Below are 19,477 nucleotides of genomic sequence, written 5' to 3'. Positions count from 1 at the left end.
TCTGCAGCGCTGCACAAAGCTCACTAACTGTGTCAACTGAAGCTACGCTGGGAGACAGCAGCTGTTCTGTGTGCATACGGATAACTGCAGCCTTTTGTTTAGAGTTTGAGGTCACACAAGTTCATCAGCACTATCAAGCACAATAAAGTGCTCATTTACTTTTTGCTAATCAGAGGATGTTTATGTCACAACAGAGTTTTGATCTCCTAAAGCTGAATGTTCTGATTCAGAAGTTAAGAGTAGTGACCTTAATCCTTTAATGCTCATAACAGCATGTTGTTACATAACAAGAAGGTAACAATAAACTACAATGATTATAATAAAACTATAATATAATAAATAGTTTCTTTGGGCTTGACTTCCCCTCAGTACATAAAGCTAACATCTGTCCATCCACTTTCTTTTGTTAGTCTGCATTATCAGATGAAGGAGTATTTCACACACACATCACACCCTTCATATAAGAGCTGTCTCTATCTGAAAGTAAGATCAGATCTAACTTTGTTAAAGTATATTTACCATTAAAACTGGGATCCGCCTCTATCGCCTGATAATTGCTCACATTTTTAGACTGCGTGAGAAAGACTGAACTCAGACACACTGACTGTAGATGCCTACAACAGGAGGTGGCTATTGGATTACATTAAAATAATACATTAAAATGTCCTTTTCCAGTTTAAATATGATTGTAGTTTAAGTATGACACTGGGATGGTATTCACTTTGTGCTATTTTTACTCTTACTGGCCACCAAAGTGCTTTGTAATAAAATCATTATTACTGTGTATGTGTTTTATCTGAAAAAAGATTAGCAGATGTGATAGTAAAATTAGAAAATTTATCACAGTTCAACACTGGAGTATCATTTTATGAACATGTTACCCTTCAAGTTACTACATTTAGAGTTTTGAGCAAGTGTTTATAGATTCATAATAGTTCAGTTGTTTAACTAAACCTGATTAAAATATGTTTTTGATTCAGTCCACAGGTGTAACAGCAGACACCCGTCAGACTTAGTCACAATTAAACAAAGATGTTAAACATGAAAACCTGTTGTTTTCTAAAAGTTTTACAGCCTTACTGGGTTTTAACCTCTTAGAACTTGTCCCGCAGAGACATCTTGCTTTTGTGTATAACATGACATGAATGTATTTAAAATGGTGAGATATTACAGAAAAATGGTAATTAGCCTGAATGATAAGATACTGAAGAAACAGTTTTATCATTTAAACCAGAGTTACAAGATCAAAATGTGGAATGTCAGCATTATTAGAGGGTACAAGAGATTTAATAAGATTAAACACTGAAATAAAAAAGTATGAAACTACATTTGGGTTTCAATAAAACACAAGTTATGTGATTACAGTAAATTTAAAAGGGTTTGAGGAGATCCATGTTCATATATGTGTTTGTCTACAGCTTATTAAATGCTGGTAAACTGTTTATTTTTTCAGCCATATGAAACAAAGCAAGTGTTGATGGGCTTAGTGTAGGAACAACTCTGACTTTTGGGACTTCAGTGCTGTGTTCATCTTTCAGCTGTGACTGATGGGAAATGAAACAAGCTGTACATGAATAAATTATAAATATTTTTACCTTAATCAGAGAGTGCTAGTGTTCCTGAGAGTAACACACCCAGGCCTGCTGGTCTTTTAATTAAAGAATGCATGCAGCCATAGGATGCATGTACACTATATCAGTGTCTCCATCTGCTGGGCAAACCATGCCACAACATAAAGAGCTTAAAGGCTTCTATAGACGGTAAGTTTAACACATAAAACAAAAATCAGCACAAATAGTTTTCGAATATTTTAGTGAGTTAAAATGAGCATGATTGATTTTATTGGCACATTTGGGTATGAAGGAACAAAGTGAATCTTAAATATTAAAATGTTTCTTAAAGAAGAAAAGCTATCAAGCTCCAGAAAATTACACTAGAATAAATGCAGACACGACTGCCACGATTAATCCAGGACGATCCAGCAGAGCCGCAGAGTGATGGCTAACAGAGACAGAGTGATGCTCCAGGCTGCAGAGCCGGTCAGCTTGTTCCTACTGTGACCCAGAAGGGCACGAGCTATACTTCGGTCCCATCATGGACACACCTTCACTTGCCAGCAGCATGCCAGAGAAGACGATTGATTTGGAGTTCGTGTCTGTACGAGGCTCGTCTGAATCAGGCTTCCTACACTGACATTGAGCATCTTGTCACTTTCTTTAATACATATTAGTCTGTTATCCTCAACAACATAGTTTACATTAAAAACCCACAAGATGAATTCTGCTAATATCACTTGACTGAATGAATCTACCCATGCACTTACATGTGCTTCTAGGAGGCTGGAGCACAGCTGGAAATAACTAAGCCTCATATATCATATGAACTGTTAAACACGCTGCACCCTAGGAAAACACCAGCAAATAGAAAAATGCTGCAAGAGCACAAAAGTGTATTCATTGTGTTTCCATAAAAAATACAATGGAAGCAGAAATTTAACAAAATCAGACCAATCACAACATTTTGGGGACCTGGAAACAGCTATCCATGCCTTTGCTGGACGGCTGCAACTCTATGTGTAAAGCAATGCCTAATTCCACTCCCTCCCACAGAGAGCTCCAAACTGATCAACTCTTAACAAAGAAAGACACTTCCCTCCTGTTTTAGCTCAGTTCTTCACCTGGATTGCAAACAAGTGTGCCTTTAAAGCACTTTGATTCAACTTCTGTTGTTTTTAAAATGTGCTATATAAATAAAACTGACTTGACTAATCTTGTCTATTCTAGTCAGTCCCAAACAAAATGTTAGCATCTTCAGCTCTGCCACCTCCACCTGTCGTTTTTTTGTATCTCATAACCATCTCTAAGTATTGATTTTGTTTCATTCAGTCCAATAATGTAGGCAGACCCTACAATATTCTATGTATTATTGTAGGGTCTACCTTACAGTATAAAGCACCTTGAGACACTTTTCTTGTGATTTTTGTGCTGTATAAATAAAATTGAATTGAAGTGAACATTAGGAACACCCTATTCACCTAGAATGTCATTTTAAATGCAGCTCTCATCCAGCAGATAAAACGTCATTATTAGCTCCCAAAACTCACTCTGCTTCGTCCTTTCTGTCAGTCAGATGTGGAGTGAATCTCACTCTAATCCCTATTGTTCCAGCTTTAAAACCTGTTACCTAAAAGTCAAAGAGAGGTTGACTGTATGACGTCGGTTCATCAGTTCATTGCTCTAGATTTTACAGGTCTACAGTGAATGGGCTAATAACTGCATATTCACTCTTTATTTATTCAGTTTTTAACATAACACTCATGGAGTTTGACTTGATCAGCGGTTGCATTAATGCACAGGAAAAACAACATGAGTCCATCTACAAGGAGGCTGTGGGGCAGCACGGGCAGTCACCAGTGTTTTTAATTGTTATCAGGGGTTAGATGGTGAGGTGATATCTGGAATAATGTGTATGTAAGCAGACAGTTTGGTCCATAACCATGGCTGTATAAAGAGAAACTTAACTTTATAAGTAGTGCCCCATTCACTGCACTGTCGAAAACCCTCCACACAGCTAAACAAAGCACCATATACCAGACATTATACAGCTCTTGCAGAACTTCCATTACTTATTCAAAAGAATTCAAATTCAGAAAAATTATATCTAGTGGGGTGAAAAAGCTGTTCTTTCCTTTAGAATTTGGAAAATACTGTAGTGCATTTGTTATGATCTGAGTGTTTCAAAGTATAAACAGAGTAAACATACCTGGGCTCGGTTCAGTTAGGAATAATTCAGAAAGCCTAAATGGGAATTTTTAAATGTTAAAAAGTAAACACACACATGTGATTTTTCTCATAAAAACAGACACTGGGCATAACATCGACAGAATTCATAACATGATGAATGCATAAATTGCTGTCGCCCACTTGGCAGCTAAACATTGGCTTGGTTTGAAGTGTGAGCAGTTAGCATGTACCTAAACTGGAGAAATGTATGTTCTGCTAACTCCAACATGGTCTTGTTCCACTTTAGCTTGCTCGATATTATTAATAACTATTATCAATTATTATCAGTCTAAGTCCACTGAATATTTGTAGAGAGCTGTACAGTCACAGAGGCTAACAATAAGCTCAGTGCTGGATCAGTAGACCCTTCCAAACTGTGGTGCTAGCTGCTTATTAAACCCAAATTTCTCATTTTGAAATAAAAGCTGTACCCTAGCAAACATTTCAATATCTAGTCCTGGTTGAAAAATATTACTAAAATGTCAGATGAAATGACATTAGGGACATTATCACAGTGTCAGTTTGACATATATTTTGAATATCACAGAGAATTTGTTTGTTTCTATTATCTATTTGGTAATGAGAATAAACAAAATGTAAAACATTTTACCGTTTCTCAACAGAAAGAATGAGCAGATATCTCATTGATGTCTCAACCAGTGTTCGGCCCACTTCTTATCTTGTTAAACTAACTAACCGCACATAGGAGCAGCAGCATTCCTGAGTTTATGATGCTGACATCTCAGACAGAGCGAGCATAATCACATGATGTAGAATTTAGAAATATAAAATCATAAATAGCTTCACAGTTTTATTTCTTTGCCTAAAACAGGCTCCAGTAATACTAGTCTGTGTACATGGAGCAGACTGACGTCTGATCACAATCAGTTCTACGCATATTAGTTGTTGTTGTTTGAGAAAAAACAAAGGTAAAGACTTTTAATCCTTCTTTGGAATAATCTGATTTGCATTTCTCGAGTTGTAAGACGCAGGTCTGACCCGACCTCTACTGTGCTTGGAAACAAGACTGACATCCATCTGTCCACTATTCTGTTTTTGGCACGGTACCACGATCAGCTTTAATCAGAGGTGAGGTTGGGGGTTCAACCCTGTTTGCTGGGAACAATTAAACTGTGACAAAGTTCCCAACACTGGTCCTAATAGTTTCATTACTAAAAGATTTTTCAAAAGGACAGAAAAACACAACAATTAAAGAAGAGATGGATGAAAGGATGGCAGTCTACTGCTGGAGGCCAGACGGCTCTCTTTCTCTGCCTGTTTAATACCTCCAACACACACACACACACACACACACACACACACACACACAGAGTTAATAACTGTATTCCAGATCAGCAGTAATCATCTTGACATCTTTGACCTCTGTGGGACTTTGTCCGTCTCTGTTCTCTTTCCCTCCATCAGTCCTGCAGTAATCCCCTGTGGAGTACAGAGACATATGGTCCTCATGACCCCCTCTGTCTCTACCACTGACTCTTCGTCTGACTGTCAATCAATAGGTTCAGACATTCCTAGGTCTTCTATGGTGATAAACTACAAAGAACAAAGAGCATATTCAAGAAGCTTTCTATTAAATATTAAATAATTTATTTGCAATTTTCTATTTTACATTACGAGTTACACACATGTAAAGATGTGTTTTGTGAGTGAACAGACTTCCCTTGGGTGTTGCATAAGAAAGGAAGTAAAGATCTGCTAAATTAAACGTCTACCACAGCTGCCTGCTGTGGTGATCCCGTGTGATTAAAGAAAAGCTCAAATTAGCGTAGGTATTATAAAATAGGTGGAAACAAGATGAGTGAAAGGGAAAGAAAGAAAGCACAACAGAAGTCAGATTATGTGTGAACAGATGATTCAGCTTTATCCACACAGGGAGCGATTCACAGTGATGTGGTGACTTCAAGAGACTACAGGTGAATGAAACCTCGGCAACTGTTTATATAAGTCAAACATTTTTTTACTCTTCGAACTCCACATTATATGTAATGGCCTTTGGCCTTTACCAAAGTATGGCTTTTATTGTGAAAAATCCTATTGCTGACAATGGTCGTTCTTAAGAATTTATCGAAAGAACCGCATTTTTACAGCAGTTCACTGGTAGCAGCAGATCACAGTTGCAATATTAAATTTGAACAGATACTCCAGCTCTTCTTCAGTTTTAATTCCAACTCTGTTTTTCACTTTTTTGGAAGGAAAAAGAAATCAAGTACTATCCATTTGTGGCAGCAGTCAGGAAGTATGTGCTAAAAGCATTTTTGTAACTAGAGGAGCCAGAAACATCTGCTTATCGTCTCACAAATTTTGCCTCAGGATGGAGGGCTCTGAGTTTGGGTCTGCGACTCGGTGTCCCAGTTCTTCCCTCGGTTCCTCTTCCTGTTCCTTTCCGCCATCACCACAGCAGCCACCACGGTGACAAGCACAGTGACAGTGATGACGAGTACAGTAGCAGTCTCAGCCACGCAGAGTTGGCTGTCCACCCAGGCCAACGAAGCCCCCATTAGCTGCGGAGGGTCCTGGCATGTCACGTTGCGGTAGTCATCAATATGGAGGTGCCGGACGTGTAGGATCTTACTGAAAACACGATGCAGCTCACAGTCACAGCTCCAAGGGTTCCCTGGCAGGGAAAGAAGGAAGGCAGGTACACAGAGTTCAATTAAACAGAGAATGCAAACCTTAAAATTGTGTGTCAGTGTTGAGTCAGAACCTGATTGCAGAAAAGGTGGTGCTGATCAACATCATCTATTTTATATTGCATGATAATCAGTCCAAAAGTTTTAAACATATTTCAGTTTGTTCCGTCAGTTTCTGACATGAAGAAAAATGTCTGAAATAAAATTAAAGTATTTCTGTAGACCTGACAGCTGTATGTGTGTTGCTGTTGTATGAAGGCTGATGAAGGTCTTAAATTTGAGGTTATGCAGGTTGTTTCCCTCCAGATCAAGAACAGCCAGGCTGTACAGAGGTGCCAGGGCATCAGTATCTATCTGAGAGATGTTGTTGTTGCTCAGCTGGAGTACCTAGGAAGACAGACAAACAGGTACTAATTAGAAAGGCAGACATACAGAATAGTGAAGTCATCAAAACTGGTGTGCCACAGGGATCTGTTCTTGAGCCACTTCTTTTTCCAATAATTAGACAATTCTTCCAAAGCAGCACATTAAAGTGCACTTAAACATTAATAGGTACCTATATCAGAGTACTTTATGTTTTATAATCAGTGATAAATTTCAAAGTCATCATTGTTCAGTGTACCAAAACACTAGCTTTCTTACGTACAGATGAAATAAGACTATTCATTTTTTTTAAAGATTCATTTACATTATTATCCTTTCTAGAGTGTAACTCTACAACAGTGAACAATCAGAACAACTTTCATGTACCCTTGTATTTACCAGTTTAAAAAAAAAAGTCTGTTCACCTCCAGTCCAGGCAACATATCCAGGCTCCCTTGTTGCACCACAGTCAATTTGTTGTTATGTAGATAGAGTTGTCTGAGCCGGGAGAGGCCTCTGAACACGCCCGGGCCAACAGACACCAGTTTGTTATAACTCAGGTCCAGCTTTTCCATGTTGTCCAGAAACTCCAGGCTGGCAGCAGAGAGAGACAACGAGAGCATGAGACAGTGAGAAGATACTGTGAGAGACAGGCAGGGGGAAACTCTGTGCTAAATGCTGCTGTCTGTAACTGTGTTCGCTGGATGTAAAAGACAGGCATTCATAAGACAGCTCCTGGTCTTTTGGATCACTTTAAAGTGATTTAATACAAAAAGAAGAACATATTCCTGTTAAGTCAGACGATAAACAGGAATATGGAAGCTGATGGAAAAGTGAGATGGAGTTTCACTTCACTCTGAGGACCAACAGATAGCCATGTACCTGTATCCAGATAGATAATGCAAGTTGTTGTGCTCCAGTCGCAGTTCTTTGAGAGCAGGCAGACTGGATGAGAAGTCCACAGGGAGAGTTTTTAATTTGTTCCAACTAAGATCCAGTTTCTCCAGGAAGGACAACGAGAAAAATGCCTACGCAACGACAAAAAGCATCAAATACTTGTGCTGTTTCAACTTTCCTCCAGTTTTTATATGAGATCAGTAACTGGCAGTGATGCAGTGGTAAACACATTTGCTTGCAGTCCATGTCTCTCATTTCTTGTTCCTCATTTCTGTTATTTTCTGTAAATGTGTTTTTTAAATGTGAAGTATTATTTTTTATCCAATTAATATGTTGATTTCTAGAAAACAAATTCAAAGTTGCAATTTATTTTCTGTCTATCTGTGAGCAGCAGATAGATAGTCAGTCACAGGCAAAGAGGCAGGGTACATCCTGGACCAGTACCAGCCTGTTTCAGAGCTTTCACTTAGGCACAGACAACCATCCACACTCACATTCACACCTAATGCCAATTTGGGATCACCAGTTTAGCTAACATACTTGTCTTTGGCCTGTGGGAGGAAGCCAGAATAACCGGAGAGAAGCCAACCCAACCTTGGAGTGCTTTTCATGCTTGTGTTAATTTGCTTTAGTTACATATTAAATCTCTAAAATACGTCTTCGTATTATCTTTACAACTGTAATTGTGCAACATTTTCAGATGCATAAATAGTTTTTCCACCACTTTGTTCTTACCTGTGGTTGGATTTCCTCTATCTGGTTGTTGGTGAGCACCAGCACCCGCAAGGACCACAGTCCTGTGAAGGCTTGGGTGCCTATCACACTCAGATTGTTTCTTCCTAGCTCCAGCAGCCACGTGCCGTGCGGTAGGCCCCTGGGAACGTGCTCAAACCCACAGTCGCGGCAGTCCACCAGGTCAGCATGCTCATAACAAATGCACTTGTGTGGACACAACTTTGAGCACTCAACACATGGGAGAAGGGACTGCGACGAGTAAATGGCAAGAAGGAAGAAGAGATGGGTCGGGGAAAGAAGACTCATATTTCCCAGGACAGCTGAAGGAGGGTCAGGAGATTTTAAGAAGCAGAAAGCTCACTGAAGGGCGGGAGTTTAATTCTGCTGTTCTTTTTCCCAAACCTTGCAGTCCATGTCAAAGCAGCCAAAGTAACTGGCAATAGAAAGAAACAGAATATATTTTCTATATCAGAATATAATACTATACTCAGCATTAATAATAGTGTGGTCTTCACTGGCTCGCTGTTAAATCCAGAAATGAATTTAAAACCCTTTTCTTTAACTGATAAAGCTTACAGATATCTGTGAGCTTCGTGAAACGGACCCCCTGATCCAGCTCTCCCTTATTAATGCTGTGATTGGCTCAGGCTGCTGTGGAGAAGCACAAACCTCCACCAAGGTAGCTCAATGTCTGGACAGCATTTACTTCTAAGGGAAGAGTATTGTATTTTATATATAAGCATTATGTAGGATCAATAGATAATATGTGCTGATTTGTAAATAACTGGACATGAATAACTTGAGTTTATTATATAATATTACACTACAGTATATTTGTAACTAACTAGGCAGCTCATTTCTCCTGATAATGCTTTCTTTAAACATGTGACACATTTTGGGGTCAACTTGGAAGAAAGGCAGATGTGACATGTCAAAGTGAGGTCAGAGGTTAAATGTGATGTGACATTTGGACGCAAACCATAATGTGATATTAAGAATCCCTGTGTATCCCTATAGGCCTGTATGTGGTCAATACAGATAATGGCAGTAAGAAACAGTTTTAAAAGCTCTATATTATCATTATTATCGCTTTGGCGTTAGGATCAGTCTGTTGACCTTGAACGTTTAAAGGTCAAATGTGACATGATAGTTCAAATTTTTATACAGTACTTACTATATATCGATAACATATTATATATGTTGATAATTCACACCAAACTTGTAAGAATCAAAGTTTCTAAGGCTTTTTGCCAATTTTCGAACCAATAAATCACTGAGTTCACCTTGATGACCTTGGTTGATGAAAGATGAATTTTCGTGTATTGTTAACATGACCCCGCTCCACACCCCTTTCCACAGGTTTTATTACAGACAGAATGACATGCACACATGCAAACAGTACCAAAGACATTATGGCTTTGCTGGAAGTAGTACGCTATATTAATAAAGCACCTTTAAGATTAGAGACAAGCAAAAACGAGAACCGTAACACAGTAAATTTAAAAAAGAGAAGCAAATGTGAAGTTGCACACAAAAACTTACAACAAGTTTGATCAGTTTTTTGTTTGTTTGTTTGGGTTCCTACTTGTCCTGACAGAAATGTTTGGATCATTAGCTGTTAATTGTTCCACTGTACTCATCAGTATACTGTACAGTTTATTATATCAATTCTGCCTGCTGCAAATGAAGGCACAGTTTATGACAGCTGAATTTGGATGCTTGGAAAATAAAACGTAACGAAAGTTCTGAAAAGATACGACATGATAAACATGGCTTTTTTCTTTCTTTCTTTTTAAATCTCCAAAGGACAGCTTTACCCAACAGGCTGTAAGACTACAGGGATATGTCTTTATCTCGTGTCTCCATGCCTCATCCAGATATAATTGCATAATCAGACCATGAATGAATTCAGCTGGTCTGATGACACTGCTATTTTTTACAGTATCAATTTTTATTTTATTTATTAGCATGTAGTTTTCTAATGCTTTCTAAGATTTGAGGTAAAAAAAAATTAAAAATAAAAAAATCTCCAAAATAAAACAAATTAAGACAAAAAAAAATCAATAAAGCTAAAGATTAACAAGTGTTTTGTTTGTTTGTTTTTATCAGTTATTTTAACGATGGCTACCTGACTCACCCCTTCTGCTGCTGAAGAACCAATATATATCCATGCTTGCTCCTCAACGTCTACATGCCCTCCGGCTTTGATGGATGATGCTGAGACAACAGGCAGAGGATGAAAGGAGCGAGAGAACCAAAGACAGGACGATGATGACGACGATGATACTGATGGAGCCTTCCAGTGCAGTCAGCTGCGTTAATAATCCTCTAATCCTCTCCAATCGCAAAATGCTTCCTCTCGCTCACTGAACTCGTCTGATGTTTGTCATCGTGTTTCTCTCTCTGTCCACCCTCCCTCTGGTTTCCTTGGCATCGCTCCATCTGTCCCTTTCACCGACTTAAATATTATATAAAGACCTTTAACACTTTGAGAATATTGTGTGTGTGTCTGTGTGTATATTTTTGTGCGTTACTTTATTAAGTAAGTAAAGAAGCACACAAGTAAGCAGAAGTGCAGATTCACCTACCAAATTTCACTTAGGCTATTGTTTATTACTTTATACAAAGAGTCAGCTGTTTCTCCAGCCTCTATAGCTACACTGTAAAAAAAAAAAAAAAAAAAAAAAGTAATATAAAAGTATTGTACTGTGTATTTTACAGTTTTGTACTGTTTTTCTAGAATATCATTAAATTTACATAAATAGACTGTGATTTCACATTTCAAATGTAGAATAACAAAAAATCACTGTAAATGTAATAAAACATAATTTTCTTGTTTTTTAAATATATTTGTCTGTACATATGCATATTTAGATTGTTAAAATACATTCACAAATGTATCATAATTTCATAAATATTTGTCCGCTATTTGAAAGATTGAACTGTTAAATTCAAATGTAATGCTATGGAAAAATATATAAAATGATTCTTATAAACTTTTTTTACATTAAATACTTAGGGCGGCCGTGGCTCAAGAGCTGGCAGTTCGTCTTAAAATCAGAAGGTAGCCGGTTCGAGCCCCGGCTCGGACAGTCTCGGTCGTTGCGTCCTTGGGCAAGACACTTCACCCTACCCTACCACCTACTGGTGATGGCCAGAGGGGCTGATGGCGCGATATGGCAGCCTGGCTTCTGTCAGTCTGCCCCAGAGCAGCTGTGGCTACAACTGTAGCTTACCTCCACCAGTGTGTGAATGTGAGAGTGAATGAATAGTGGAATTGTTAAGCGCTTTGAGGGTCTCGAAAAGCGCTATATAAATACAATCCATTATTGTTATTTAAACCAACTGTTAACTGTATATTTCTGTACATTTAAGTATTATTATTCATATTGCCACATTCATTGACCTTGTTTATAGGTAATTTCATTGTTTAATCACATTAAAATGTTCCTAATTTAATGTTTAAAAGCACTTGAAAAGGGTAAAATCCCATGTAAAATTAGGGCAACAAACTGTATTGTCATTACTGAAAATAACCGTATTTTTATGAGAAAGTTATTTTCTGGTATTATTTTGGCGCCCCAGCTGCCGGAATATTACTGGTTTTTTAGGATTTTTTTTAACAGTGTTGCAATGCCAGTGACTACTTGCAAATTTAGCCATTTAGCCCCTATTAGCCTCAATATAACAACTGATAACAACTTCTAGAAGTTGTTGCAGTCATTCATTCTTATATTAGATAAATTAGAGTTATGTAGACATTGAGGGTTCTCGGGAGGGGCCGTGCTAACACCTGCTGCTCTCTGGCAGCAGCACCATGCCCTCCCTTGTTTTAAATGCACTTTAGAACAACACGCAGCAACACTACACATGAGCGGGAGGAGGGAGGTATGGGGTCTTCACACCCCCCCGTTCTCTACTAGCCATCGGGGCGGGGGGCTGGGAGGAGGTGTTGGCTGTCCGATTGGCCTCCCTGCTGCTGCGGAGCCTGGGGCGGTCTGCTTGCCTCCACCCCGGGGGAAAGGGTCACATCTCTTGGGTCTGGGTGCCGTTTCCCCCTCTGGGGGCGAGGGTACCTGGACCCAGGGCATAGAGTATGTTTGGGGAGTATGATTGTGTGTACATGTCTATGTATGTCTGTCCCTACGTTGGGTGAGTGCTGAGTGTTTGTATATGTGTGCATGAGGGTGGGAAAGCATGTTTGTGTCTGTGTGTGCCTGTTTGTCTGTGTCTATATGTCAGGTCGGGTCTTAGACTCCACCTCCCTGGGTACTCCCAGGCCCTCCAAGTGTGGAGGCCTATCTCCCCTCACCACACTCCCTGCTGGTGGCTGATGCCCTCAGGAGTTGGTGCATTGGTGGTTCTTGGTGTCCGGGGCTGGGCGCTCAGGTATGCACCGGCTCACTCCCGGTGGCTACTTGGCGGGGCCCGATGCCTGTCGCTCGGTCAGGCCTCTTCCGGGGCAAAGGGGCCCTCGGGCCTCCGGCCCCCTCGGGCAGGGGGCCTGCAACTCGGTTCACTCTGGCACAGCTGGCTGCTGGCAGAGCCGGCGGGCACGCCGGTGCAGCCCCCTCTGGCTTCTGCTCCGTGGCTACTGGGTGACCCCCTCGTCTGGGGATCTCCTCAGCCCTTCCCAGGAAGGTGGCACGGATGCCCCTCCGGTGGTACTCCTTGGGCTCTCGCACTCTGGGTCCTCTGGATGTCTGGAGCCTGGATCTCCTCCATGCCTGCTTCATGCCCTGGGGGACGGGGCTATGGGCCTCCACACCCTCTAGCAGACCGTTACATGGGAAAACCTTTTGTATACAAGCGCGTTGATCCACACAGGTGTGCACACGGGTGTTCACTGTTCGTAGACATAAACTACACCTTTCTTAGCTGCTACTTCAAAGCACATTGTGCGCTGTCTGTCCTGCGTGCTGCACAACAACTTTCAATATTTAGTATTTACTGCTGTTCACACTTAGCTAGATTAACGTGATGGTGTTGTGTTTAGTATGTTGCTTTGTTTTTGTTTGGTTTTTTTTTTGCTTGTCTTCTCTTCTTTTTCTCTCAACAGGTGATCCAGGAGATTTTTTTTTTTTTCTCTTTCTCTTTGTCTTTATAAGTGCCCTTTCTCACTGTCCCTTTTCCCTTCTGTTTTTCTTTTCCTTCCTCTCTTTCTTTCTCCCTTTCCTATCCCCCCGTCACGTCTGTCCCATCTGTAACAACTGAAAATAAAATAAATAATAACAACAAAGTTTGATCAAATGGACCAATACAGCAATGCCATGATGATCCATTTGGCAAAATAAATCCATTTGGTATCCTTGTTGGTCTTCAGACAACAATTCTGACGGCTAAAGAACCAAATGGGACAGACAAAAAAAAAAAAAAAGATAAATTAGAGTTGAGAAGTATAACATGTTAATTTATTTAAGGCTCATAAATCAGAGAGGAATACTCTGGTGGTCTCCAAGGTTCATTTCCTGGGCCTTGCAGCACAGATGCAGCTTACAGTTCTGAAAAGACAAGCATTTGCAGAAGCTCCTTAAACTGCCATTCTTTTTCATGGCCAGCAGGGGGCCAACTCCTGTGGTTAAATAATTAAGATTGTATAAACGTCTATAAGACAAGCCTTTAGCTCTCTTTGGCCTAAGTACACTTTCCCCATGACTTTATGGTCATTTCTTTTTAAATACGATATGGTTTTGTCAATCAAAGTCTGATTTAGAGTCAAAAAAGGACAAAGCGGAGTAAGCTTTATCATGTGATTAACAACATTAGGTTACTAGGATGGAATGCCTCAATTAGATCGGCCCCTAAATAACCACATCTGATTTCAACACACACCAAGATGGTGATGGCAAAACATTTATTTTGAGGGTTCACAAAAAAAGGTGTCCATTTTTTATATACACTCTACGATGTTATAGTATCTACGCAGACACTGCTTGATTTATTGAGACAGCAATTATGTAACTAATTTCTACTGTTCAAATGTCTTGAACCACAGGTGGTTAGTGGTAATTTGTCATACCTCAGCCTTCTCAGACTGTTTCCCTTCCTTAAAATCGGCTTCTTGACAGTCCCTCTTCCATCGAGACTGTTTCGGATGAGGCTTTGGTGAGCTTCAGAAATTACAAGAAAGCCTTGCTCCTTGGAAACAAAAGGAAAAGAAATGGGTCATGGCTCAACATTTTGGCACAGCGCTGTAAATGTGCTGTCAAATTGACTATGTTTTACTTTACAGAATAAACAATAATTCAGTGCATAAGTGAAGAAAAGCCACATAATGTTGAATAATGTGTAATGTTGGAATTTACATTTGCATTTATGAGGATTAAAATATTTTGTTCTTGTTCTTGTTTGTGCACAACAGTTTCATCACATTATGCAATCAAAAGAGGTTAAATACCCAGCATCCATTCACCAGGAGGACTGCACAGTCCCTGAATTCAAGGTCATTATAACAAGCTGCACTGCTGCAGTGATGTTATTGGGCCTACACAATAATCTGTACAGACATATGGGTTTACCTGCTTTTTCAGATTTTTGCTTTGTTTTGTGTTAAGCCTTTACTGAAGTCAAACAACTGAGAGTAGGCAGAAAATGAAGAGGATAGAGAGATAGAGGGCATGGGATCAAGAGATTAAACCCAGACTCAGAGCAACATGGAGTGCTGGATATTGTTCATGTATAACAATCACTTTTTAGTTTTTAGGTACCCATGTTAGATACAAGACAACAAGGAAAGGAGCACGAAGATAGCCTCCAAAATTACTTCCCGATTCATTGGGGAACCTTCACAGGCCAAATGGATAAGGAAGCAGAACCATCAAGTTTCACAGACTGTATATAAATTAATATGTTTTCTATCAACTGCTGGTTTGTCACTAGTTCTAAAGGCAAAGTGGCTGTTTGATAAACCAGAAATAGATTAGAAGACATCATATTAAAAGACAATATATAAGATGATCACAGTTTCCAATACTTCACACTGCTATACTTGAATGAATAAACAGACTGTCAGCCTGCTTCCAATATTAACAGCAACACAATTGATACATTTACATACATACACTATATTTTTTAATTTTGGGGTCTATGAATCTGACCCTAAAATTGAATCAGTATAACACTAATTCTATTCTATTTGATTGGCTCAGCACGATCACGTAGGATGTGTTACAATGTACTTGATTGGTCTATTTGTTTCTATGTTATTTGGACGCGGTGCTTTGTGTGACTGCTGTATGTATAGAAAAATGTAAAGAAAAACCCTGCGCAGATTAAAATCGACGATACGTCAAAATCAAGTAATTAATGTGAATTCGTAAATAAATAACGGAAATAAAAATGTGTTTATACAACTGTTATTTCATATTTGTCTAATAACTGCTCTCTTGGCTCTCTCCCTCTTCCTGGGGGGGATTTTTAAGGTCAATTGCACTTTTTACCTGTATAAATAAAGGATATAGCGTCGCTTTTGCAAAAATCTGGTTGCAGCTTCTACCTTGTGACTGGTATAATTTTTGGGGGGCTAAAAATTACTTAATATCATTAAAGACAGATATGTTTGAGAGCTTATAGGCCAACAAGTTATTTACAACGGTTTAAATAAAGGCAGACTATCATTCTTTGGCTCAGCCTGGCTGCGTCCACCTATCGGTGGCCTAGGATCTAGAGCGTCATAAGTTGCTTGACAGCGAAACAGCCAATCACGGTAGAGTTAGAGGGTCCCTCCTTAGAGTCCGATGGAGCAGTCGCATACGCTTGCGTGATGACGTTGTTGAAAAAAAATAGAGCGTGTGTAAACGGAAATGGTGAATTGTTGTGGACAGTACACGTTGTGGGGCGAGAGAGGAGAGAAATGGGACAAAATCAGACTCCGTCCTAATGTTTTGCTCAGCGCTGCCGTGTGAGGTAGAAGAAGCCTGAAGAGAATTGACGCTAACGCAGACCTGCTGGCTGGGAGCTAGCAACCAGCAGAGGAAGGTACGTGTGACCACAGAAATAAAGTAGTGAAAAGCAAATGCTAACTCCCGCTGTCAGTACTTCTTACTGTTTAGTCTGTTAAACTGTGTTAAACTGGTAATAGCACCTGTCCAGTACCTTACTTACCTGGCGTTAGCACTGAGTAAGATGCGACACTGGCTGGTGTTTCCCAGCCGTCAATTCAAAACGTCACTGACATATTAAGTGTTTCACAAATGCTCATATAGGCGGCTTGCGTTTTTAAGACTTTGCAGTGTTGCACTGAAGACACCTGTGCCGTTTAACGAGAAATGCAGCCTTCAGGGACAACTCACGTTGAAGTAGGTCATGCCAGCTTTGCACCTTGTACCTCGGTTCTAAGTTCATGCAGCGGCTGCCTGTAACTGTCATGTTGCTTACTGAATCTCTGTAAGGGAGACAAGATTAGTGTGAATCACAAAGCTCCGATAGAAACGTCCTTATTGTGCTCCAGCCACCTTAAAATATTCCCTAGGGCTTATTTGGGCAGCAATTTTCAAACTTTACTTGAATAAATTTTAGTTTTAGTGAGCACAGGGACATAAAAACTGCTCAATTGCCCCTCAAACGGGATTAAAACTGCTTAAACGTTACTGACTGACAGATTTTAAGTTAATATTAGTCGTGAGATTCCCAAGAAAGTGCATTTTAAGCTGTACCTCAAACGCAGCACCAAATGGTGATTTTCTTCTACCATGCCTGTGTACAGCCTGCTTTGAGCTCTGTATTCAAAGATTGACAGAAAGTTGGATGTGACAGTGTTTCCCTGAGGTCAGCTGCTTCCACTGGCTGCTGGTCCTTGAGCTGATGTAAATAAAGCGAATGTTTTGTCACATATGAAGTGCTTTCAGTGTAGTTACAGTAAGCCAGTAAATCCTTATACAGATGGAAGAGTCTCTCAGTCTGGACTTGAGTGCAGACTGAGAGACAGTAAAAGGTAACTGTGCTGTGTTTGTGCAGCAGCCATGGCTGAGGCCGGAGCCCATCTCACATCCACGGCTGTCAGTGAGCAGCCGTCAGTGTTTGAAGTCCTGGCACAGGAGTCTTTGATGGAGGCGGTCAGACCGGCACTGAAGCATGCAGTCAAGGTGAGCACGTGTGTGTGTGTCGGGGGCGTACTTATACTTTCCATAGATTTGTGTTGGGTTCTAACAGCCTCGCTCCTGGTGTCATTTCCAGGTTCTGGCAGAGTCCAACCCATCCCGCTTTGGCTTCCTGTGGCGAAGCTTTGATGAGCTGTACCTGCTGCTGGACCTCCTCCTTCAGAACCACTTCCTGTCTAACTGCAGTGCCTCCTTCTCTGAGAACTTCTACGGACTGAAAAGAGTTTCAGGCAGGCAGAGACTTCCTGTGCGCCTCGGGATGACCAGGGCATCCCGCTGGTGGTCTCTTCTTCTTCTGTGCCTGCTGCCATACCTGCAGGCCAAGCTGGAGGCCAAGTTGGCACGGCAAAGGGATGAGGAGGATTTCTCCATCCGGCTGGCGCAGACGAGGAGCCAGAGGCTGTACCGGGCGGCCGTAGCAGCATACCCGTACGTCAGCTCAGCCTGGCAGACCTGGATCTTCTGTCAGCAGCTGCTGTTTGTCTTTGGAGTCTCCAGGACCCACAGTCCTCTCCTGTGGCTGGCCGGGGTCAGACTGGAACGACTTAATGCTCAAGATATCAGAGATATGGAGCGGAATGCCAGGACTCCCGGGAGACCAGCTGGTGGAAGGTACAGCTGGCAAACTCCCTGCTGTCTCTGTTTTTACCCACAGATGTGCTTTGTACCCGGATAGATCACCAGTTGCAGATTCTCACCTGAAAGAAGTTTTTCATGCAGCCTGTTTAACTGTATGTTGCTGATACAACGTTCCATGCATTAAAATGCATTTAGTCAGTGATGCAAAAACCACAAAACTGTTGTGTCCTTATGGTCCAAGCCTGCTGGGATGGCTCAGATCCAACACATTAGAAAATGGATGTTTTTCATAGAGAATTTTCAGACAGTGAGATTAATTTCACTTTGTTTGGCCAAAGGTTTAAGTACTTTAAACACTTATCAAGTTTAATGTTTGCTGATGTGCGCTGTGTGGCTTTATTTAGGTCATTTGGTGAATTGATATGAGGGCACACAAACATACACTCTGTGATATTTTTTACAGTTCTTGAATGAGGCATGTCGTAAGAAAACATTGCTAAACACCCACAATGCAATGTTTCTCTGTTCACAGCCTGATGCAGAGAGCGTGGTGGATGATGTCACAAGCAGCGAGGGGCATGGCTGTGTCTGTCTCCTCTTCCCTCTCTATGGGGGTTTTCTTCCTGCAGTTCCTGGAGTGGTGGTACTCGTCTGAGAACCTCAGCACAGTGAAAGCTCTCACCTCCCTGCCTGCTCCTCCGCCCCCGCTCCACCTGCAGCAGGATCAGACCGGGCTGGGCTCAGAAAGCAGGAACTGTCCTCTGTGCAGGAAGCCCCACACCAATGCCACCGTGCTGTCCACCTCGGGCTTTGTGTTCTGTTACCGCTGCATTTACACATACGTGAAAAGTAACCACCGCTGCCCGGTCACCGGATATCCCACCGAACTGCAACACCTCATCAAGATCTACTCACCAGAGAGCTAAAGCATCAAGCAGTCAAAGCAGACAACTTCAGCTGTGAGTGTGTGAGAGAGAGATGATAAACAGACACAATATGAAAAATATATTTGAGGGATATTCACAGCTGTTTTCATTTTTCTATACAATAAACTGTAATAATGTCCTTAAAGTTTCCGAAAAAACTAATACAGTAATTAATTTTTTTACTAATTTTCAGCTCTTATCAAAGTGAAAATTGAACGATTCAATAATAAAGCCTAAAAAAAAAATCTAATAAGAGTGTAATTGTTTTGTTTTTTGAGGAATTTGCAGGGTCCCTCAATTTGGTCACCAGTTGGGTTACTGGTAACAAACTGGCTGCTTTTTAGCAGCTCATCATTCCAGTTGTAGGACCAGTTTTTAATCAGATTTAGGCCTGTCACAGTTAATATAAAAGCAGATCAGTCGGTGGGTCTTTTCCTCAGAAATGA

At 40.7% G+C, this 19,477-nt stretch overlaps 2 protein-coding genes across 3 annotated transcripts; one reads left to right on the top strand and one right to left on the bottom strand.

Moving 5' to 3' along the window:
• Positions 1 to 5,357: 5,357 nt before the first annotated feature.
• LOC102079250 (TLR4 interactor with leucine rich repeats) lies at positions 5,358 to 14,540 on the bottom strand. Its single transcript, XM_025906697.1, has 6 exons — positions 14,448 to 14,540; positions 8,429 to 8,677; positions 7,679 to 7,824; positions 7,222 to 7,390; positions 6,658 to 6,820; positions 5,358 to 6,417 (listed from the first exon to the last, which is right to left on the bottom strand). Exons 4-6 carry the CDS (start codon positions 7,369 to 7,371, stop codon positions 6,110 to 6,112), a joined length of 621 nt encoding a protein of 206 aa, XP_025762482.1. The 5' UTR covers positions 7,372 to 7,390; positions 7,679 to 7,824; positions 8,429 to 8,677; positions 14,448 to 14,540; the 3' UTR covers positions 5,358 to 6,109.
• Positions 14,541 to 16,167: 1,627 nt separating this feature from the next.
• Positions 16,168 to 19,284, top strand: pex12 (peroxisomal biogenesis factor 12). 2 transcript variants are annotated; one of them, XM_005468587.4, is made up of 4 exons: positions 16,168 to 16,405; positions 17,387 to 17,511; positions 17,603 to 18,138; positions 18,638 to 19,284. In XM_005468587.4, the coding sequence occupies exons 2-4, from the start codon at positions 17,389 to 17,391 to the stop codon at positions 19,029 to 19,031; spliced, it is 1,053 nt and encodes a 350-aa protein (XP_005468644.1). In that variant the 5' UTR covers positions 16,168 to 16,405; positions 17,387 to 17,388; the 3' UTR covers positions 19,032 to 19,284. The 2 variants fall into 2 exon arrangements, with proteins under 2 accessions (XP_005468644.1, XP_003446445.1); XM_003446397.5 differs by having other exon boundaries at positions 16,169 to 16,405; positions 17,384 to 17,511.
• Positions 19,285 to 19,477: the final 193 nt, after the last annotated feature.

Source organism: Oreochromis niloticus, linkage group LG4 (genome assembly GCF_001858045.2).
Source record: "Oreochromis niloticus isolate F11D_XX linkage group LG4, O_niloticus_UMD_NMBU, whole genome shotgun sequence".
Lineage (NCBI taxonomy): Eukaryota > Metazoa > Chordata > Actinopteri > Cichliformes > Cichlidae > Oreochromis > Oreochromis niloticus.
This window is presented reverse-complemented; position numbering and strand designations above follow the sequence as displayed.